The sequence below is a fragment of the Alosa sapidissima genome, chromosome 2 (genome assembly GCF_018492685.1).
Source record: "Alosa sapidissima isolate fAloSap1 chromosome 2, fAloSap1.pri, whole genome shotgun sequence".
NCBI classification, from domain to species: domain Eukaryota; kingdom Metazoa; phylum Chordata; class Actinopteri; order Clupeiformes; family Clupeidae; genus Alosa; species Alosa sapidissima.
The window spans coordinates 10,747,766-10,771,834 of record NC_055958.1 but is presented as its reverse complement, the minus strand read 5'-3'; the positions used below and the strand labels follow the sequence as shown (position 1 = coordinate 10,771,834).

Sequence of the window (24,069 nt, the reverse complement as noted above, 5' to 3'; positions counted from 1 at the left end):
GGCTTGAGTTGGAGGACGAGGAGGTGGAGAGCGACTCCTCAAATGAATTTCATATAGAGCCTCTGGACTCGACTTACAACCCTGGAGATTCTGTACTTACAGAGGAATCTGACGTCTCGTAACTTTTTAGTATTGGCTACTGTATAGTATTGGCTGTACTAAAAGCAGTATTGGCTACTGTTTTTAGTATATGGTTACCAGCTATACAACATTGCTATTATTCTAGAAAACATATTTGAAAGCTAATATTATGTTTTGTTTCTGCTCTGTTAGGTTTGAGACACAGTCCACACATGATGAGGAATAGTATATTGTTTTTGAAAGCTGCCTCAAAGGGCTGTAATCTCCAACGACGAAGGATGGGAACCTATGTGGCTTTCACTAAGCGATGTCCACACTGCAGTTACCTCAGAGAGTGGGAGTCAGCCCATGGTTGGAAGTACCCCCTGTCGGCAACCTACCACTTTCGCCGGCTACCTACTTTACAGGGACCTCCTAGCCTAGAAATCTAGACGCACCCTAGCGGCAGCAAATTACATTTGCTGCCAGGGCTAGTCTAGCAACTCTCCGTTGGCTTGTGAGCTCGAAAAATTAAACTTCTATCAGGCCAATCAAATCGTGTATAGAGTCGTTAGGCAGGCTTAACATAATGATTGATGGCAGAGTTGCAGGTTTGGCTTGAATTCCCTGCTACTTGAAAACAAATAAGATGGATGTTGCTGTTGGCGAACAGTGTGACACAAGTTAAGCTTTTATTAAGTTGGCAAAAGTTTGAACTAGCCAACTAGCTCCGCTGGTGGGAAATGCATGGGACTCATAGCGCTGTCCTATTGCGTGCAGAGGGTATTTGAAAGACAACCGATTATCCCGCCCTGCGAACGGTGAGTGCCCAGACCCTACATTTTAATGTGGGTCTGGCTCGTCAGGCTAGGGACCTCCTTCATCCAACTGGAAAAGGTAAGCATTTTACCATTTCAAACATGTGAATCTTGCTAGTGATGGACTAAACTGGTCTAAAATGCCTCTTATTTGCCTTTTCTTTAAAGCTGTGCAAGGCCATGCAACTCCAGATATTTCAGTATGACACCTTCAGAAGGCATGCAAGGAATTACATGGAACTGGCTATTGTTGGAAGATGGCTCAGCAGAGTCATTTCCAGCATCAATTGTACCTTGGTGGGGTGGTTGCAGTGGGAGGAGACATGAGGGCTGATTCTCCAGGTTTGTAGAAATTTGAAATAGTCTGGCAACTAAATTATTCGTTTGCATTCGGAATCATATGACATCCCTTGATGGTGTGCTGAAAAGCTTTACACACTCTGTAATACAGTGGTTCTCGTTTTCTTTCATTCCCCACTTTGATCAAGGGGGCATTTTCGAGTCCCGCCTCATCGCTCTAAGAAAGTGGTAGGTCAAGCTTAAAATTGTCAAATTTATTAAAATAATGACAAGTTATAAATATATCCTCTTCAGCAGAGTTAAAATCAGCTAGTGCTGCAGATATAATAATAAATAATGTGCCATTGTAAATTAAACACACATATTTCTGTTTTCCAGCAACATATTAGGAAGCATAGGCCAATATTTTACAGCATTGTACAATATATTCAATGAAATACCAACATGCTGCATTAAATGGATCCATAATCCAGTCATACTGAGAATAGACTGAGAATCCAGTCATACGGAGAATAGACGCGCTTTTAAGGGCCTGTTCTTGATGAAATTCACCACTCTCACAACCTCGTTCAAAATCTCATTCAGGTCGGGACTAACTAAGCTGCCTTGACACGAGCGCTTCCCTTCGAATAACACAGTGCGTCCATTGCGCATCAGGTGCTACCTGGGCCTAGGCTACAGATAAAAATTTTTTTTTTTTTAAATCCTGTTTTTCACGTCAGTTCGCGCCCCACCTGGCATGTCTCCGCGACCCACAGCTTGTGAAACGCTGCTGTAATACATTTTTTTAGGGCACTCAGCAAAGTTTGGCAGCTACACACTAATGAATCTGGAGAGCAACACCATTAAGGACATCCAACTTGTTCAGGTATGTTTCTCTCTTTGGATTTGCTTGAATATGAATCTTAAAAGTGTGTGATTTTGTCTCATGTTTTTTGTTTGTAATGACCATTCACTACCAGAGCAATGAAGTAGGTGGCAGCTATCATATGGAGAAGGAAGGACTGAAAAGATGCCTAGATCATCTGCAGTCGAATGGATTGAAGGTGGATTACATTGTGACTAGGGTTGGGCACTGAAACACGGTTCTAATATGGCACCGGTGCCAACGCACACGGTAGTAACTGCATCGAATAACAACGTGGATTTCGGTGCCTCATTTCGGTGCTTAAATAGCGTTTTCTTTTTTTACGAGGCATCACTGCATGTCATGCACCATCTCTAACGTCTTGCTCTGATAGCAACACATCCAGATACAGTTAGCTAACATAAACACTGGATGTATAAACCAGAGGGGTGCACACATAGGCGAGTGGACAGTGTTTGACAGCTTGCGTGAGCCAAAGTAGCTTACTAAAGCGATATCGTGAGCTCCTGTCAAAATCTAGCAGTGGGCCTAACTACACACAAGCAAAAGGCTATGAAACAACATCAACAGTAGCCTTTACGTTACACAATATCCTTGCTAATGCGCTAACTGACATTTGAAATGTTATCAGCAAAGTTGTAAGGTGAAAACTATTTCACGGTGTGTTCTAAACAACATAATGGCATGATATTAATCTTTCATGTGCATGAGGCCCATATAGCATCACAATGAATATGAAGATCATGTTAAAAGTTAGCTGGCAAAAACATAAATTTGTAGGTTACATACCTGATGTCACTGAGCTGTCAAAGAGGCTACGAAACCATCTCCGTACGTTATCGCTAATTAAACTCAGCTGACTGGTGTTAGCGCATAGCAATAGTTGCTGTTAAAATGCCTACTAGGCTAGCGCTGGGAATCTTAACACTTCAACACCGACATGTAGCCGAACACACTGAATTAACTGGAAAGTAGAGTCCCTGTTAGATTAGCTTGCTTGCAAATGCTGTTGTCCATGACCTCGCAGTTCTATGGCAAGCAGTTTTTACATACCGCCTACACTGGGTAAACTTGTAAGCAGAGCTTACCATTGTGTGTGCATGCATGGCAAGCTGTTTTAACATTTAAATGTATTATTCGTAGGAGCAATGAGATATTGATAGTAAATTGAATATAACAGTTCAACTTCATGTTCAAATTTGTCTTATCAATAAAAAAAGCAATTCATGCTTTAGACCATTTTAATTTAAAACATTTTTAAAACAAAGTACCGGTTCAGGCACCGTTTCGGCACCGGCACCATTTTAAAAGTATCGATTTAGCACCGGTATCGGATAAAACCCAAACGATACCCAACCCTAATTGTGACAGACCGTCCTCCACAGATCCAGAAATTTCTGAGGGAACACAGCATAACTCAGTTCTATGACGTTTGGCACTTTGAGAAAGGTAAAGTGTTTTCCTAATTCATATCCTAAACTTTGAAGTTAGCAATTAACAGATCGTATAATCAGTGTGTGTGGTAAACAGGTTTGTCCAAGAAACTTGAGAAAGCTTCGCGCAATGAAGACTGTGATGTTCTGAAGAAGTGGCTACAGAGCATCAGTGGCTACTGGTGTGCCACGTCGTCAAGCACTGGACCAGAAAGGGTGGCAAAGTGGACATCACTGCTAAACCACCTAAAAATGTTCATGTCCATGAAGACCCCCTTTTCCCCAAATTTCTGCATCCCGACCACGCCTAAAGGGACCCTAGGAAATGGCTACAACCTGGTATGTGCCAAATTATCTTTACTCAGAAAATCAAGTATTACATTTTACCAGTCTTTTGTTGTGATGCAAGGGGTTGATATTTCACCATGTGTTCTTATTCTACTAGGATCAGTGCACTTCACATAGCTGAGAAAATACTGCTCAACAAGAGAGTCCTGAAGGATGTAGAGAAACTCAGCCACCATCACCAGACCTCATCACTGGAGTCCTTCCACAGCCTTAGCATGTTTTGCACCAAAGAATGTAGTTTTCCCCTTCATGGGAATGTTGTGCAAGTAATACACAATGTCATTATTTTAAAAGTGACTGATTGACATGACTGTCAGTCATTCTATGTATTGCTCATGCAGGAAGTTTTTTTTGAGGACCCCACATCTTTTGCAGAGGAATTGAAGACTATCCCCACCCCTTCAGACCTCTCAGCAGAATTCCCAAAAACTCCAAGAGCTGAGCTGGTTGCCCCTTCACGTCTCCCGCTTCAATCAAAAGCCTATGTAATCACCAGATGGAAACTGCTGCCGTATCTGCTGCACCACACATGACGGGATGACGACCCGACGACTAGGTCCTAAGTAACCCCAGCACCAGCTTACAAAACTGCGATAGTCAAGATGCCTCAAACACCTGAAGGGACAAGGAACAGAGTTCTCTGTTCAACTGTTTTCAAATGAAGAGTTTGGTTCCAAAACGCTATATCGACCATTTTAAAGAACTTTGATATATATATTTTTTTTTTTACATTTTGTAGTAGAACTGTAATTGGGCATTGTTAATTGATTTATCTTTACTCAATCAAAACAACAAAACAGCAAGTTGATTGATATTACCTGAAATACATGAATAAATAACATGACTTTTTAATGTTTTTAAAAATGGAAATATAGCGTTTTGAAACCAAATATTACCTCAAAGGTTCATACTCTATGGGAGCTATGCACTATCGTCATCAATGTTTACATGCATACAAATGAACAATAAAATGATACCCGCACACTGTTCTATAAGCTCCCAGAGTGGTTTATTAATAACGTTTCGACCAGAGGTCTTGGTCAGGTATTCATCTTGATACCTGATGCAGACCTCTGGTCGAAACGTTGGAGCTTATAGAACAGTGTGCGGTATCTTTTAATTTTTCAATTGTCGGCTAAGCCTTATACCCAGCACCTGTTTAAATTTTGTAGATGTGCGTGCACTCCACTCATTGACTACATGCATACAAATGACATAAGAATAATGCTTTTGTTTTGTTTAGTAAGAGCTTATTACAACCAAAGTAACTTACTCTTCCTCTGTTCTGTGCCTAACAGGTCCGAAATTATATTTGTAAATGTTGTAGATATTTTGCAGACTGTATGGGTTTAGACACACAGGTTCTAGGCCTAAATGTTCTGTCATAAACATTATGGGTACTGGCACTTAGCTCATTCGTCTTACTATCTAATAAAGAAAATAAGACCCAAGAACTACTGTGACCTTGGCATCCTTGTTCAGAGTGCTATATGACTGCATGGACAATATTGATTCAGGAAGCAACATGTTTTCCAGTCAGACTTTTATTTACAAAAATTTTTTTATCACCGATTTAGTTTACATAACAATGATTTATAATACAGCATGCAGCTGGCTGAGACTACAGTGAAATGGTGAGATTACTCGTTTGATTATAATACAATATGCACCTGGCTGAGACTACACTGAACTGGTGAGATTACTCATTTACCATTACAAGTGTATTGCTGATGCTTTATGGTAAAGATGTCATAAACATGCGTAGCCTAGTTCACTAGTAAGCTACTCATCTAAAGGGGATGTTATGCTAGGATGATCAGACATTAGATCATTCTCAACAAACCGTGTAGTAGCCTAGCCTAAAGTTACATCAGTTTTACCTTTGTGATTTCTCTGCAGCAGACGTTCTCCACTTCATTGGGCATATAGTGGCACAATTCCCACAAGTGCACCTAAGTAACAAAGATGTTATAAGTCATAACTATTTTGGCAGAAAAAAGCAGTTCATCACTTATATTCCATGTCAGGCAGGCAAATAAAGCTTGTTATCGAGGCTTGAATAGTACGAGTAGCCTACTAGCCTCGGGCTAAATTAGACGCTAGGCTATAGAGATACATTTTGTAAATCAAGTGTGGATAATATAATAAACAAAAACTTACCACAGTGAAACGTCTTGGTCCAATCTACGACTAACATCGCGCTCATCATTGGCTCCATCAGCTCTCGGGGTCAGATTCTTGTTCAAATTGGTAAGGCAGCACTGACGCCATAATCGCCTAACTTACAAATGTCTGACGAGACGTTTCTGTCAGCGCCAAGATTCTAACTGCCTCAAAATTCTCAGCAACCAGGCGTTTCACATAGGGGTTGTAATACTGATAGATACATGAGGAAAAATAATGTGGCCGACGACACTTCATTGTTGTAAATCAATTCTACCCAACAAATTATATAATAAACAGTAAATAATACCATAATAGGGCTCCTTTAAGGCCCTTGGGTCTGTGCCCAATAGGCTCCTGTGGTAATCTAGACAGAATATTGTGCTTTGTCTTCTGTCCTCTCACATTGCAGAATAATGGACGACTTTAATATGCTAACATAATATTTGTTTTTTAATATTTATTTTTATTCTCATTAAATGTATTAATAAAATTAATAGGCAAAATCATTTGACCTATTCATGAAATCCTGCTGCAAAAATAAATAGAACACTTTCTTTTCCGGTATTCTGCCCATTTATAACATACAGTGTAGTGATAGACAAACAAAATAACAGCTAATTTACCTTGCTTCTAATCTGTCCTGAGGTTGACACCTTCCTGATGAGTTTCTGAGGACCTTCTTGTTCTCCATCACTGTCCGAGGACTCATCAACTGGACCTGAGCATCCCATGGCACCCATCACATTCTGAGGAATCCCTGATGTGGTAACAGTTCCTTTCTCAGGTTCCTGAAGGGGAAGGAGAGTCACACAATTCTACATTAGCCTTTTGGTGGTCAGCCACTGCCTCATAGTTGTACAGTGCAATAGTGTTCTGATTTATTTCAGGGTTTCTACTCTATAAGAAATTTAAAATCCCATGACATTTTCCTGACTTTACTGAGTTTCTATAACATATTATATAAACAACCCTTAGAACCCTAGACTGTTTTAAGGTCATTTTCACTACCTTTAGTTAGAAGCATTTATCCTGGTCATTGTAAGTGCCACACACATGCTATATATTGGGGGGGGGGTTTCAGCAGAGTCTAGGCTACCCAGATCTGCCACAATTTCATGTATTAATACTTGCCTTGATTTAATTTTGATTTTTAAATAATAAAAATGCAAAAAGCGTATTATAAAAATTCTTATATATATTTTAAGTATATTTTTGGGGGCTTTTTCTGCCTTTAATTTGATAGGACAGTGGAGAATGACAGGAAATGAGTGGGAGAGAGAGTCGGGGTGGTATCCGGAAAGGACCACGGGGCGGGAATCGAACCCGGGTCGCTGGCGTACGGTGCAGGTGCCCCAGCCAAAAATTCTTATATTTTGACTGTATCTCACCACTGCAAGCTGGCAGCTTATGTGTGTGTGGGGCAGACTGTCCTGAATCTCGCAGGCTGGGCAATTTACAGACATAGTGGTGCGCGCCTTACAGAAATAAATGGCATATTTTTTATTTAGTGATGAAAAATTACCTTTCTGCGCTCCATATCTGTGACAAGAACTAATCTGACCTGACCTGAGTTGTGTTAGCCTGTGTGTGCACTCATGATAATTCTCTACAACAACTTTTTACCGCATTGTCATGAACAAAGTAAAGGCAAAAAAGGTGTTTCTTTGTCGAACAAATTGGGATGCAATGTGAGCCTTGAATTGGATGCCATGTAGGAATTTGCCAGGATCTCAAAACCGGATTATGAACATGCTTTGCCATAGAGAAACACATGATAGGCCCCAGCTGTGGCACAACTGGCTGAGGCACCTACACCGTACGCCGGCGCCCCAAGTTCGATTCCCCCTAAAGTCCTTTCCGGATCCCACCCCTGCTCTCTCTCCCATTCGCTTCCTGTCACTCTCCACTGTCAGTATCATTAAAGGCATAAAAAGGCCAAAAAAATATACTAAAAAAAAAAAAAAGAGAAACACATGATAGCGTTGGATTATGCTTTGCCACAAAAACACACAAAAGGATCTTGAAAAGGATACTTGGGAAATGTATTTTTCACTTTTGTAAACTTTATACTTTTTGAGATATTAAGCTTAACTCATTGAATGCCAAGCTGTTTTCGGAAACTTTGTCCTAGAGTGCCAGCAATCTAGACCATTGTTGATGATTTTTGTACAGCCACAGCATATTCTGTGTTATAGCTATACACATACAATGGCTCGTTTGAAAGGTGAGACTTTAAGCTCTCAGTGGGTACAAACCGTGTATTTCTACACCTCTCTGTTCCTGAGAAATCCCAAGCTAAACAGTGGCTAGTTTTCATCAAAATCGCTGTTTTTTTTCTAGAAATAGAGATATAACGTTTTTCATGAAATATGAAGTGTTGCCTGTAAAGTTTCCGGGAAGTGACCTGGCGAGACTGCCACCTAGTGATAGACCCACGAAAATGGCCTGGTTTTGAGCTGACGTGCATGCGTCACTGATTCGACCCAAAGCGGCAACCGAGTTATAATTAAATGTCCAGATTGTGCGTTTTCATGAGGTTTCGACCGTCATATATTTCATTTCCATTCATCACAGAGTTCCCAAAATCACATATAAGGTGTGTTAGAGTGTCTAGTTTCGTAATTAAAAAAAAAAGCTAAAAACGTACGTAATATTACGTTTTTGGCACTCAGCGCATGGGAAGGAAAAGGCACTCAATGAGTTAACAGAAAACAAGCTTATTTTTCCCCATAGACTTTGCATTGCCACTATGACATCACAAAGGGCTAATTAAATTGATTTGCACCTGTATCAACTGCCATCTGCTCAACTAGGCCACATCAAAGAGCCAGTTAAACTGATTGCACCTGTATCAACTGCTTTCTGCTCAACTAGGCCAACTCGCTGTGCCTCTCCATTCTACAAGGATATAAGGCACATTCCATCCAACTTTCTATCCATTCATCTTCTTCAAACCATTCACTCATCCACCCAATAAACTATCTATCAACATCCATTAAACTTTCTGTCTATCAACATCTATTACACTATCTACACTTTAAACTATCTACTCTGTCTCAGGCTTTTAGCATACAATTTGGCTTTCTTAAGACTACAGATCCTTTTCAACTGTTTCCTCTGCCCACAACTGTTTCAAACTAAATGTCCTCACTACAATAATTCACTATTAAATAATTTAACTATTTAAACTACTCAACTATTTAACTGTTCAGCCATTTCAACTGTAAGTTATCATCAACTATGACTCCCGCCAACTGTTTCCTCTGCCCACAACTGTTTCCAAATAAAAGTTTGTTTTGCATTTTATGTTAAAATATGTTTTGCATTTTCATGCACTGGTTATTTCCTCGAAATTACATTTTCTAGTTGAGTGCCAATCACTTTAAAAAATATGTGAGAGTAATTAGCCTTCAGTGTCACGGTTTTAGTCAAGTGAATAAAAGTTGCACATAGTGCATAAGGATATGTGGATGCAATAAATTATGTTTTGTATGTCATTAGATAAATAAATGTTCAAAAAAAGAACAAGTCGAAGAAAATCATTCTGGGATCATAGAAGAGATAAGTGTCTTGCAATGTTCATTAATGATTTTAGTAAGCACTACTGACAGACTTGACCTGAGCTAGCGGGATAGTTAGCAAGGATCTCTCTTCAGATGTAAAAGTTTGCCATGGTTGCGTAGCCTATTTCTAAATTACATTAAACCCAAATTAGACCTAAATGACCTAAATCCCACAGCCTAGGTAGGTTAGCAACACAAACTTGAGAGATGCAAGTGAGCAAATCAACTTGATTTTAGCCTATTATTATGTGTTACCATACCATCACTAGTAGCCATATGTAACAGAGGTCGTAATTTGTCCGCCGCTCACGGCCCTCGAACCCACCACCTCGACACAAACCGGCATGAGAGTCGAACGCTCTAACCACTGAGCTAAAAGCCCAGGCAAGTCAGCGGTTAGAAGCGTTCTTAAGGTTAGGGGTGTGAGGATTTACACGGGCAACTAGCATGCTAGCTCAGTTCGCCTCCGTTACACATGTCTCGCTGCTTATGGCACGGCAGCTGCGCACGTGTGTGTGAGGAGAAAAGACGCACAGCCACAGGCTAGGGGAGAAGGCGCTAGAAGCATGCCATGCGCACACGCAGGTTACTTCAAAAGAACACGGTCATTCTCAAAAGTATCAATACTAATAAAATTAGGCATCGTGACATTTTTAATTTCAGGGTATTGCGATACTTTTGTAGTATCGGTGCACCGTGCAACACTAAACCATCGTTATCGGGGACCCGGGCCCTGGTCACATAATCCAATGAAAATTCGCAGGGTCCTGATTTTGGCAGAAGTTGAGGGAAAAATGCCCCTTGACACAAAACCAGTGACGGACTGGCCGTCTGCATTTTGGCCACATGCCAGAAGGGCCTTGCGTTAAATGGGCCGCTAGTGAATGTAGCAATATATTGTGTACCCAGTCTCCAGTCAGTCGTAACATCTGACCCTGTAACAATGACTTATTAATCTAACCATTGTTGTGATTAACTATACCTGGCTTGATGAACATCCTTCATGTGTTGGGGAGACATTGTGCAAACAGTGTGTTACTTGCTACAATATTTCATGCATGACTCCATATGACTCTGATCTTTGACCCTATGACCTTGAATGATACAATACACTTGGCATTGATGCTTATTAAGGGTATATTCACACTAGCTTCTACTCTCAATGTTTCTCAATGCAGGGGGGGGGGGGGGCTGTTATTACCTCAAATATTCTGAAATTAATTTAAACGTCAAGCATTTGGAGTTGCATCATTGACTTTATGTTGGATTTCCGTGCTAGGGGTATGATTAGCGATAGAATATCATATACCATGCCCAAGTCCACCTCTTCAAGCAGGCCCAAGTACAGATCAGTGTACCATGGTTGGGTACGGTACAGAGCGTGACACTTCAAACAAACTGGATTTTGGGGGTCAAGAGTACTTGGGCACAGTACAGATGGCATAGTATGAGGTGTGCCAAGTTTGATGAAGATCTTCCAACGTGCTCAGAGGATGCAAGAACACTGGTGTAACTGAATAACTCACTTTTCATGAAATTCAATTAATTTTGAAAAGGAGATCTACTCAAGAGACTGTAAAATCACAAGATACCAGATCCAACTTGTTAACATGCAAAAAATATACTCCAGAGATAGCTTTAAGCAAAATGAACTGTCCGTGAATAAAATGTGTTAAATCTTTAGATGCACTTCAAATGTATTTAGTCTGCCAGCTTTAAGCCTTCTGGACCAAAAAGACTGCGTAAACAAACGATAGAAAACACTTACCTAAATTGCACTAAGCAGTCTTCAATGTCAACAATAATTTCTCCCTCAAGAGTTAGAGCAATAATTTCCCCCATTTCTAACGTGGCCGTTTGAAATGTGAGTCTAGCCTAATTCTCCTTTGGTTGCTCAATCGACTGCATTGTATACCATAGACTGTGTTCTATATACAGTCTGTTGTATACAAGCCATTATAAAATCGCTATTATCATCGTTAGATAACAATTAAGTCTGAAATCTCAGATAGCAATTAACGATATTATTAACCTGCCAGTTCAGCTATCTGCTAGACTAAGATACAAGATTATTTGCTAGTGTATGCTAGGTCTGAGACTATATTATTGACGGACAGTTGTCCACTGTTATTGTAAAGCCTAGTAGGCTACGCCACTGCTTTTTTCGCCAACAGCAAACGTTTAACGTAACGGATCAAATCGCAATACCTAGGCCACATACAAGAAACCCACACCATCGTAAAAAGGCACAACGTTAACTACTTTAATAAAGGCCTAACATCCCAAAACAAAGACAGCGTCCTCCTCTGATTCAACATCTGCGCTACGACAACGAAATACATTAACAGGGACATCAGTTTAACCCTCTTAATAGCCCACATTTCACAAACAACATTACCGTTAACTATAACTAAACCACGGTGTCTTGATGTCAATTATCAAATTCAGTTGTTCTGAGCATACAGCAATCTATACATGTTCATTCTTGAACCCTGCAGTGTAAAAAATAGGCGAGTTACCTCGCAAACTGTTAACGAAGATTAACTTTTCTAAAGTTCCCAAGTAGTAGCCTCAAAACCACATCTGCAACTAAATCTAGGCTCATGTCAACAGAGACCAAATACATTCTGTTCTGTGCATGTGTCTTTTCTTCTTGTTCGTTCTTGAAACCAGCGTGAAGGTAATGTACAAAAACGGCAATTTACCAGTTCTTCCCAGGCAGGGCTACGAGTATAATTATGATCCTCATCCATATTCCCAATGTTTTTGCACTCTTCCAGTGTCACCACAGTCTATTTGAGAGCTGACTGGAGACCTACGTGTGGCTGCGTTTATGATCCTGCACTGCTAAGTCGCGCGCACGGCACAACCAGAATATTCCTTCTCTCTTCCGGTCTTCCAAGTACTGAGCTAAAGATCCTTGATTAACCGTTTCAATTCTCTCTGACTGAGCCATCAGCGCCAAGAGAAATCCGTAAAGGGAGCAATACTGGGCAGTGACGTCACCGACACAGATCGGACTCCCCAGTGGTGTTTCTTACAGGCCTATTTTCCCTTAGAAATCGACCCCAGATGCAGCAGATGGATGTTCTTAATGTAGGCCTAACCTGCGTCGTGTGGTGGAAGCACAGTCGACTAACAATTCTGTCTGATAGGCAATTCAGGGCTCAAGTCGATATACTCAATATGTAGGACTGAAAACAAAACATATCAAATTTTGTCAATCCTTATGCAAAATTAAAATACAAGCCCAATTCAGAAAAAGTTGGGACGTCACTAGGAAACGTAATGTAGCCTACTGAAATTTACCTTAAATTACCCCTAAAAACATACCAAAATCACTTAATTTAAATTAAGTGGTCCTTAATTAAGGCCCTTTAATTTTACCTTAAATGCCAATTTATTGATTTTTAATTAAAAGTCAGGGGTTTCATTTATATGTTGTGATTTAGGGGTAAATAAGGACACTTTAAGTATATCTTCATTTTATTTTAAGGTGTTAATTCAGGGATTCGTTGATTAAGAGGGGGAATTGAAAAAGTAAGGGGTAAATTCAGTAGGCATTTCTCCTTAATCGACCTTAATCTATGCACATTTCTACTCAAAACTACTTAATTATAGAAGGGTTCTAAGGTCAAAAGTAAGGCATTTATAAGGGCTGAAATTAAGGGGTTTTGTTTTGTAGTGTGTTGTGTAAAATGCAAATAAAAGCAGAATGTGAAAATCTACAAATCTCGAAAATCCATCTGTATCTCCATCCATCCATATTTAGCTGCAAAAAGGACATAGACAACATAAAATGTTAAAAATTAAAAATGTGACTATTTCAACGAAAATATATGTTCATTTTGAATTTGATGCCAGCAACATGTTTCAAAAGAAGTTGGGGGTATACGGTATACGGCTTCACCTCTTCATTTAACAAAATGTTTTAAATGTTTAGGAACTGAGGAGACCAGTTGCTAGAGTTTTGAGAATTAAATGTTGTCCCATTCCTGCCCATATAGGATTTCAGTTGCTCAACAGTATAGGGTTTTCTTAATCATGTCTGTCATTCCATGATGCACCTAATTTGATAGGTCTGGACTGCAGACAGGCCATTTTAGCACCTGGACCCTTCCTCTATGGAGAAATACTTTTTAAACATGTGCAGAATTCATTTGCATTGTTTTCCTGAAATATTCAAGGTCTTCCCTTGAAAAAAACATTTCCTGGATGGCAGTATATGTTGCTCAAAATCATTCAGATGCCCATGCTGTAGGCACTAATGCACCTCCACACCGTCAAAAATGTTGGTTTTCAGACTGAGCACTAAAACAAGTTGGATAGGTTGGATACTTGGATAAGCCCTCCCCTCTTAAGGTTCATGATTTCCAAAAAGAATACACATTTTGATTGTTAACCACAGGAGTTTGCCCATGCTCATTTTCATACCCAATCATGTTGTCAGTTACCGTAATTAGTTGTGAAATATTCCTCCTTTCGTTTTCTTTATCATTACACAACTTTTCCAGCATTTTGTTCCTCCTGCCCCAATTTTTTTGGAAACGTGTTGCTAGTATCAAATTCAAAATGAACATACATTTTCCATGAAATAGTGAAATTTGTAATTTTCCTTTTGGCAGCTAAATATGAGTTTACGAGATCTCAAATGTGATTTATGAAAATCCCTACCTTTTTTATATAAAATGACAAATAGGACTAAGAATAAGAATATCCTTATTTTAGAATATCCTACAGTACCCTCCAGAATTATTGGCAACCCCAGGCAATGTATTGTGACTTTAGGATAAGATAGAATAGAATAGAATAGAAACCAAACTTTAATTGCCACACAACAATGTTAATCAAATAAATAAATAAGTAGAGTTGCAAATCTTCAGGAGTTCAGGAGTCTAATTGCTGAAGGGTAGAAGCTGTTGTTGAAGCACGTCATTCCAGTCTTCAGAGATCTACAGTATAGCGTCTTCCAGAGGGCAGAAGTTGGAAGAGATCATGGCTCGAATGTGAGGTGTCCCTGATGATCTTGGTTGCTCGGTTCAAGCTACGTTCAGCATAGAGAGTGAACTGATGGAAGGTCACAACCAGTGATGTTGGAGGCTTTGCTGACAACTCTCTCTAATTTCCTCTCGGTACAACTGTCAGAGTTCCCATACCAGACGATGATTGAAGATAAGATGATGCTTTCAATGATGGCTTTGTAAAAGAGCACCAAAAGGGTTTTGTTGATATGAAACTTTTTCAGTTGTATTAGGAAATAAAGTCTCTGATTTGCCTTTTTGATAAGGTGGGTGGTGTTAATGTCCCATTTCAAATTATGGCTGATATGTGAGCCAAGAAATTTAAAGGAGTCAGTCAAGGTTATAGGCTGTTCACATATAATAGACGGGGCTTTGGTGTTATACCACCTTCTCATGTCCACAACCATTTCTTTGGTTTTTGAGGCGTTAAGATGGAACTTGTTTTCAGTACACCAGTCTGTAGCCCATTTCACCTCCTTGTGGTACTGGGACTCATCATTGTCACTAATGAGGCCGATGATGGTGGTGTCATCTGCATACTTCAATACTTTGACAGACTGATGGTGAGATCTCATGTCATTAGTGTAGATGGAGAACATGTCATACCAGGAGATGCCCCCAGACTTGCAGCCAAACACACTGGGGAACCCTGTGGCAGGTGATCAGGGGAATCACCTGAACCCCATTGTGCATGCCCTTCTTAATAGACCTCTGAAGTTCGCCTACAAAAAATCTGCCATCTTTGACCATCCGTTTCTGGCGATTTTCCTATGGGAAAATAACATAGGGATTTTGAATTATCGCACCTGTTAAACTCTCGCGGGGATGAAAAAGTCTGAAATGCAGACGTTTTCCTGAACACACTTTTGTCCTCTGCCTTCGAGTGGATACTGTGATCTCCGGTACCTGAAGGCGACACATTTAGATTTTTGCTACCCCAGAGCTAACTTGCAATGCAACTTGCCGTAGGTAGTTAGCTTCAATTAACAACCGCATCTCCTTATATGGGCAAAGATGGCCATTTTGGTTCTTTTTTGTAGGCGAACTTCAGAGGTCTATTCCTTGGCTTGGTGTTCCTGCGCTCGGTCATGATGGATTCACGTGGACAGTAACCACCTCATGCTCTTGCTGCCGCTGCCTTTTTGGAATCTCTCCTGAATGGACTCTGTCTTTGAAGCTTTTTTAGTTGACTTCAGCGCTTGGTTTGTAAGAACTCTCCTTTTGTTTCCTTTGGATGTTTATGGACTTTTGTGTTGGATGCCTGAAGATTTCCTGTGAATACTGCCTGTGTTATTTACCGAAGACCAGTGTGAGGACTGTTTAGTTTACCTGTGAATGCTTCCTGAGTTAGTACCAAAGTCCTGTGTGAAGACTGTCTATAGTTACCTGTGAAAGCTGGCTGAGTTATTTACTGAAGACCTGTGTGAAGACACGTTTCTGTGTGCCTGTCTGAGTTACCCTTTTGAAGTCCAGTGATCAAAAATAAATCCTGCTGTTGAATTGTGATCCTCTTGTCTCCTGCATTAGTGCTCTAACAGTATTGTGACAGCATGACTGAGCCAAGAATGAGCACTGTGGAGCCTGATGATGTACGAACAATAGTAAGCAAGATGGGAGAAGCTTACAGTGAACAAGAGAGACGCATCCACAAGATGGCACAATCCTTGGATCGACTGAACACCTCTGTTCAGACCCTCTCTAAAGCCGTGGCTAGGATCAACACCACACCTTCTCCGGCGCCTGTAACACCACTGCCACCATCTCCCACAGCCTCCAGCCTTCGTCCAGATTTACGCCTGAGGGAAACCCAGATGCCTGCCGTGGTTTCTTAACCCAATGTGCCTTGTCTTTTCAGCTGCAACCTCACAGCTTCCCCACGGAAGAGTCAAAGGTGGCATACATCACCACACTGCTGACAGGCAAAGCTCTGGAGTGGGCCACTGCGGTCTGGGAGAAGGATTTATGCATCTGTCACGATGCCTCTGACTTAATGTCCCAAGTTCAAGCTGTCTTTGGGCATCCTACCAGCCAACGGGAATCAGCCAAATGTCTCCTTCAGCTGAAACAGGGCAAGCGCTCTGTTGCTGAATATGCAATCGAGTTTCGCACCTTGGCCACTGAGTCTGGCTGGGAGGGCGAGTGCCTGATGACCACTTTCTACCATGGACTTCAAGACCATCTGAAGGATGTCCTCGTCAACCGAGAGTTGGGGCGTGGTCTGGAAGAGTTGATTGCCCTCAACTCTGAATTGGACCTACGGGCTCGAGAGCGCCGACGGGAGCGTGTGACCAGTCTACAGTCCCCTTTCAGAAGCCCAGCAGCTGGTCAGCCCTCCTCCAGAGAAGTGGAAGAACGCATGCAGCTGGGGCGGTCACGAATTCCCCAAGAAGAGAAGGATCGGCGAAGAAGAGAGAACCTCTGTCTTTACTGTGGAGAGGCAGGCCATTTCCGGGATAAATGCACTAAACTCTCGGGAAAAGGCAATGCTCACTAGGACAGAGGGGACCTCTAGTGAGCAGGGCAGCAAGATCCTCTCATCCATCTTCACAGTTGCAGCTTCCGGTCTCACTGGAGTGGGAGGGCAGATCCAACTGCAACATATCACTCCTGGCATTGGTGGACTCTGGAGCGGAGGAAAACCTCCTGGACATCACCCTGGCCAAACGACTCCATGTACCTTATGAGCTGAGCCCTTCTTCTTACTCAGTCCAAGCATTAAATGGCCGACCCCTGGGATCGGGTAAGATTGAGTTTGTTACTAGGCCTATGAGAATGCAGGTGGGGAATAAACATGTTGAATGGTGTCGATTTTTCCTAATTGACTCGCCCAAAGAGATGGTGGTGCTGGGTTATCTCTGGCTTAAGGCCCATTGTCCCCAGTTTAACTGGAAAGAAGGAACTTTGTTAACGTGGGGTCCTGGGTGTGCCAAGACCTGCTCAGGCACGCTACCTGGAGACCATAGAGTGCACAGAACCACTGTCCAGCGATCGTCAAGGTTGCCCTCGGAGTTCCCAGAGGTAGACTGCACACTCGTTTCTCAACATTACTATGACTTGAAAAAGTTTTTTTCTCAGACTAAGGCTTGTGCTCTCCCCCCACATAGGCCCTATGAAATGGCTATTGACCTTCTCCCAGGAACTATGCCTCCGCGAGGAAGACTGTACCCACTGTCTGTACCTGAGACCAGAGCAATGGAGAAGTACATCCAGGAGGCCCTGGGTAATGGGTTGATCCGGCCGTCCACATCCCCAGCCTTAGCTGGATTTTTCTTTGTGGCCAAGAAGGACGGCGGTCTCTGTCCTTGCATCGATTATCGAGGTTTGAACAAGATCACTGTCAAAAACAGAGGGTTTAAATACACAGGGGTTAAACAAGGCTAACAAGGCACAAGTGGACAAGAAACAAGAGACAGGTGAACACAGGGCTGGAAATCATAATTAAACTAGCAGACTAATAATGAGGAACAGGTTCAATTCACAATTCCAATTCCGGCCCGCGCCCGGCCCAATTCCGGCCCGCGACCTAATGTCAAAATAATAATTTGGCCCTTGAGGGTATTTTTAATTGCGACAAACAACAACACTGATTAAAATAGACGATAGATCCAAGTACAGTGACAAATCCCATTTTGACTCTCCTCCACAGCCCAAATTCGCACGCGAGAAACACAAGACGTGCATTTGTTTGTAATGACGCGGAAGCGATGCAGGCCATAGTTTTGCATAAATTGAAGCAGAAATAGGCCTACACCAAATGTTGAAAAAACGTTCACGTGTGATAAAGTCTTGGGTAGGCTACAGTATGTTATTCACCTGTTCTGATTCTGAATGAGAATATCTGTATTTTGGAGATTATGATCGATCGTCTATTGACAGTGGCGGTGCGTCTGTGATGAAGGTGCGTCTTTGCGTGTATACAACGGTGTCCAGCCATACCTTGCTTATTTCGACCCTCTGCCCAATATACCTGGAGGTGGCAGTGGTAATCGTGATGATAGTGTCCGTAATGGACGTGGTACAGACAGCAGGGGTAGTAAAAATAGGGCTCTGAAGAACTACCCACGATAGGAACTGATTTGACCAGGCTACTTTATTGTAGGCTTATAATAACGGTTTGTGGTTATAGGCTAGTAATAGTTTACTATTGTTGGTTTACATCTTAGGCCTACTGTTTTCCTGTTAATTAGTTATGTGGGTACCTAATATGACAAAAAGTCATACCTGCTCAAATATGTGCAACATCCAGTATACTGAAAGGTGCATAATTTAAGGTGCTTGCCACCCAGTGGCAAATTAGATGGGTAAATGTACCCCCTTCATAAACTTTTGTTTATACTCAAAGATTTTTACATTTACAGTAGGACTTTATCTCTGACCACTTTCAAGCCTTTTGAAATTTTGATGTCAAAATCCAATGGTGTTGTTTTCTTAACCCTGCCACCTAAAGTTTGTTTAAATAAGTTATGAGAGGAAAATATTTTTATCTGGTGTGAAACACACACATACCTGTTTTTATGCTTTTTGTTTGTTTTTATAATTTGTATTAATATTTACTTTTGGGCCGGTCGAGGAAAAAAATATTGACATTTGTCACGTTAGTCTAACTTCTCTTAAAGTAGGCTACACGTTCCTCATTCTGTGCATGGCACCGTTGCCTCTGCATGGGTTGTAGCCTACCGTGTGAGGGAGTTCTCCCCTCCCAAAAAGAGTTGGTTGGGTCCATATAGCCCGTCTTTTCCAAAAAGTTTTCTCTACTACAGTAGCCATAAGCGTCAGGAAGGATGGATGGTAGAAAGAGGCCAGGAGGGACTGAAACGGCCAGGTAGATGCTGCTATGTGCCAAGCTTCTAGATTAGGCCTAAAGACAAAAGTGGCAACTGGTAAAGAGAGATAGCCTATAGGTAATGAAGGGACAACAACCTCCTGCTGAACGTCAGCAAGACCAAGGAGATTGTTGTTGACTTCCGTAGAGGTCACACCCAACACCTGCCACTGACCATCGACGGTGCTGTGGTGGAGAGAGTGAGCAGCACCAAATTCCTGGGGGTGCACATCAGTGAAGACCTCTCCTGGACCACCAACACTGCATCACTGGCAAAGAAAGCTCAGCGCCGCCTGTACTTCCTGCGGAAACTCAGGCGAGCAAGTGCTCCACCAGCCATCATGACCACATTCTACCGAGGCACCATTGAGAGTATCCTCTCCAGCTGTATCGCTGTGTGGGGCGGAAGCTGCACTGAATACAACAGGAAAGCCCTGCAGCGCATAGTGAACACAGCTGGAAGGATTATTGGTGCTTCTCTCCCCTCCCTGAAGGACATTTACACCTCCCACCTCACCCGCAAGGCGACCAAAATTGTGAGTGATGCAAGTCACCCCGCTCACAATTTGTGCACCACCAGACTCACCAACAGCTTCATACACCAGGCTGTTAGGATCCTGAACTCTCTCCCCCCTCTCCCCCCTCCACCCTCAGCTACATAACATCCTGGACTTTTAGACCCAAAATGGCTGCCTTGCACTACTCCACTTGTACACTTGCACACTTGCAACTTGTTGTTGTTGTCCTGTTGTCCTGAACACTTCTGAACACACTTCTGCTGCTCTTACATAACTTGCACCACTATGCCACTTGCATACTACAGGTCAAACAAAACTACCTCAGCCATTTATTGGCCTGACTTTTGCACTATTATATTGACTGTCTACTGTATGCACAATTGCACAATTTCTACCAAATTTTGCTGCTCTTATTTCTTCATTGTATGTGCCTTCTTATTTTTACTTTTTATATTGTTTACTTGAATGTTATGTTTGTCTGTGGACCTAATTGGTAAAATATGTCTTGTCTCCACCATGGGATAGTAGGAAACGCAATTTCGATCTCTTTGTATGTCTTGACATGTGAAGAAATTGACAATAAAGCAGACTTTGACTTTGACTTTGACTATTAGCAGTTATTGGGCTAATATTGGACGTTTGTAGCGTTGTCAAGCTATTTGCAAGCAACATATTACATTTCTTAAAATATTAGCCTTTTGTATCCGATTCATAGACTTTGCAGTATGCAAATATTAATAACAAAACTGAAGTTTGATCTGTGTAGGCCTATGCGGTACAATTTGTAGCCTCTGAGCAGCAGATCAACCAGTCGACCACTGAAAATTATGAACCCGAAATTAGTGATGAGGAGGAGGCCATGACTACAGGGACAAGTAGAGAGGATAAATTAAAGTTATTTAATGTAAGAAAGAGCAAAATATTTATGCTACATGATGAACCTATATGCCTTGTTTGCTTAGAAGAGGGTGTAGTAAAGGAGTAGGCTAAATCACCAAACAACAATATAGCCTACCCATGCATAAAACATGTACAGTAGCCTAAACATTAGTTCAATATGCCTCTTTGTGGAAGCGTGGGATAGGCTACATTTCAAAGGCTTTCTTTCTTTCTGTCTTCCTTTCTTTCTGTTTTTGTTAACTTGTGGAATAGTGGAATATTTTTTGTTAACTTCTCAGTTAAAGTGAATTATTATATAACCTTTACACATATGTTGAACCATGGTAGGCCTACTAATAAAAACTACAGGATAGTAAGAGCTGAAATGTTGCTTCATTTGTTGATACATTTTCATCCACTTTCGTGTCACAACATACCATGCCTTTGAGCGCAACATACAGTACCTCACTAACCCACTAATCGAGATTCGTAGTATACCCCACAGGTCTTGTGAAGCTGTGTGCAAAACTAGATCAATATAGAATGAAAATATGAGTGCTTTAGACTATTATTTGCCAAGGTATGCTCATGTGTTTTGTAAAATGCCTGTGGAAACTCCCCATAGGACTTTTTGTTATTCAAAATGCATAATCAAATGCTTACTGCACATGAACCCCTTTGTGTAGAAGGGTCAATGATCTGACGCTCATTTTTTTGTGTACATATGGGTTACATACATTTAAAATTGTTAAAATTTGAAAATAACTTGACAAATTATTTTCAAATATCATTTTCATCAAACCCTAATCTTAAAGTTTTGGATTTATTTAATTTTGAAAGAGTATTAACTTAATTTGGGTAAAAAATTGTTAATACAAGTAACGAAACCCCATTGTTCTGAATGTTTTAATTAATATGGGGAAATCGTGTCTGTCACATCAACCACTTGAAATGTCAAGTGGTGTAACCACCATTTAAGGAGCAATTTTGTATGTATTATGTCAGAGGATAATGTGACAGGAAATTATGTCATAGAGAAGGACCCTTCAAGACCCCAACTGCTATGAGTCAAGGTTAGCAACTCTCTTAAAGTAACATAATAGTGTTTTTAGGCCATGGCCAGGCAAGCTTAGGTTACATGTCAAATGGTATGACCTTTTGAAAATGTTGATAAATCATAATAATCATAAAATATTCCAATTTAATGTAAAAACTATGTTTGAATATTCACATAAAGGTGAAGTGTGTACATAGTTGTCCATAATAATTCCTGCAAATTGTGCTTTTAAATAGAAATGTCAAATGGTGTAACCGGTTACACCATTTGACTCTTTTCTGTTTGAGACCAGTTTGATCAGATTCAGGGTATGTAATTTTAGGTGCCAATTATATTATTTTTATAATGTAAATAGTGACTAACTGTTTAGCATGAACAATAGCTTTAAAAGGGTTTAATGAGATTGCAATTTAAGCGATTTTTGAAATGTCAAAGCTTTTCATTTTAAATTTAAACTTCCATAATTTATTTCAATATTTTATTATGATGTATGTAAACAGTATGTTCAAATTATAAATAAATAATATAAATACATTTATTATATACAAAATGTACCCTTTGTCCCCCAATGGATGCCACTTACAAGCAAGGAAAACTTGTCTCGCCACAGAGAGCATGTGAACGCAGATCCTGCTGTTGGTTGGTTGTTAGTGTAGACCATACCCACTCTTTCACTCACTCTTATTCTCTCCCACATACACTTTGGGCCCTAATTTAGCAATCTAAAATGCATGGTCACTAGCAAATAGCGTAAATACATTTAGGGGTTTGTCCAATCCACATTCCGGGTGGTTTTGTTATCAAACGTCAGGTGCCTGGCGCAAAAAGGTGGCTCTTATGTTTCTTAATCAGTCATGGGTGTGTTTTGAGCTTAACATCCTTTAAACCAATGAGGAGGACATCTGTCATTCCCTTTAACAGCAAGCAGGGCAACTTCAAACAGAGCATCAGTATTTTGATAGTCAGCGGTGTATTTGAAGGAATCTGCTTGTACGCAAGACCTTATGGAACAGGTATTCCACTAAGCCATTCTTTACTAAAACCTAGCAGAGTATAGGCTACACACATCTGCACTTGTCTATTAATTGAACTCATAGGCAAAGTGAAACTAACTTCACCGTGGTGTCATAGTCAATGACAAAACAGTTATACAGTTAATTACTTTCACTATTGACTGACAATGGGTTACCAGCAAAAACATAGCCTGAAAAAAGCAAAACTTCCCCCTATAATGTTCGAATGACTAAATAAACTAAGGACATTTATTCTGCAGAGGAATTGCTGCTTACATCTCGTGACAGTGTGTCTTCAGCTGTGTTTCATATGCGCCTTTCGCTAGACCAGGCTTTTCTTGGTCAGTGGCGTAATGCTTTTTAGATGGTGTAAGATAGCGATTTTTAGATCATGTGCCAGACCACACCTTATGTTGGTAATTGCCACACCCCTGGGCACATTATTTAATAAAAGTGTAAAATAGGAAAAAACTTCGCGTCAGAATAATAATACGCTTTGCGCCAGGTTTTGCATCGCGAAAATAGGGTCCTTTATCTCACTCTCTTTGAAAATAATGGGTATAGACTGAAATTGTATGAGAACTGAACTGAAATCAAATAGAACACAAGTTTCTTCATTGATGTTATGAAATGATATTTGATATGGAATATGATGAATGACATGAATACATATCAAAATATCCAATTCAGTTTACCTTGATGCCTATTTTCTGTGTCAATTTCTTGTCCTATTGCTATAAACGTTTTATGGTCAATTGGTGTAACCGATTTATGTCAATTGGTGTAACCAGTATTTTGTCTAAAAGACTAATAATGTACAAAAAAGTTAATATGGATAATGATTTAACACTCTACTTCACTGTAATAATGGTTGTTTAAACCATTTTTACTCCAATGGTCAAAGAATAGACATAAAACAAGATGTTTACAGCATATGGTCTTGCTCAGTACAATGAAAAACCCATATAATTTAAATTTAGAAATAAATATAATAAAATATTTTCTCATAGGATATTACAAAATAAACTAATAATTTCATGAGAGCAATTGCATGAACTCTAGGAGGTGTGCAATATTAGATATTTGTCATTTTTGTGGTTACACCATTTGACAATTTAACAGGCTGTTAGTTCTATCTTTTGTTAAAAAATAGTATACACGTCATATTAAATAATATGAATACAACAGAAATAGAAATACAAA

The 24,069-nt window shown here is 40.5% G+C and overlaps 1 protein-coding gene and 1 long non-coding RNA gene across 4 annotated transcripts in view; one reads left to right on the top strand and one right to left on the bottom strand.

Annotated features, from left to right (window-relative positions):
- dgkh (diacylglycerol kinase, eta) overlaps window positions 1-24,069 on the bottom strand; it is a 174,102-nt gene that overhangs the window by 143,074 nt on the left and 6,959 nt on the right. Inside the window, exons 1-2 of one of the 3 annotated variants that reach the window (XM_042068969.1) lie at window positions 12,262-12,472; window positions 6,617-6,781 (exon numbers count right to left, since the gene is read on the bottom strand). In XM_042068969.1, coding sequence (XP_041924903.1) covers window positions 6,617-6,781; window positions 12,262-12,309 — 213 coding nt within the window. In that variant the 5' untranslated portion in view covers window positions 12,310-12,472. Of the gene's footprint in view, window positions 1-5,707; window positions 6,260-6,616; window positions 6,782-12,261; window positions 12,473-24,069 lie in introns of those variants that run through there. The other 2 variants (XM_042068970.1, XM_042068971.1) reach the window with 2 other exon arrangements.
- On the top strand, window positions 930-2,180 carry LOC121689192. Its single transcript, XR_006024754.1, has 4 exons — window positions 930-957; window positions 1,047-1,220; window positions 1,970-2,046; window positions 2,141-2,180. It is a non-coding gene; the product is annotated as an uncharacterized LOC121689192 (long non-coding RNA).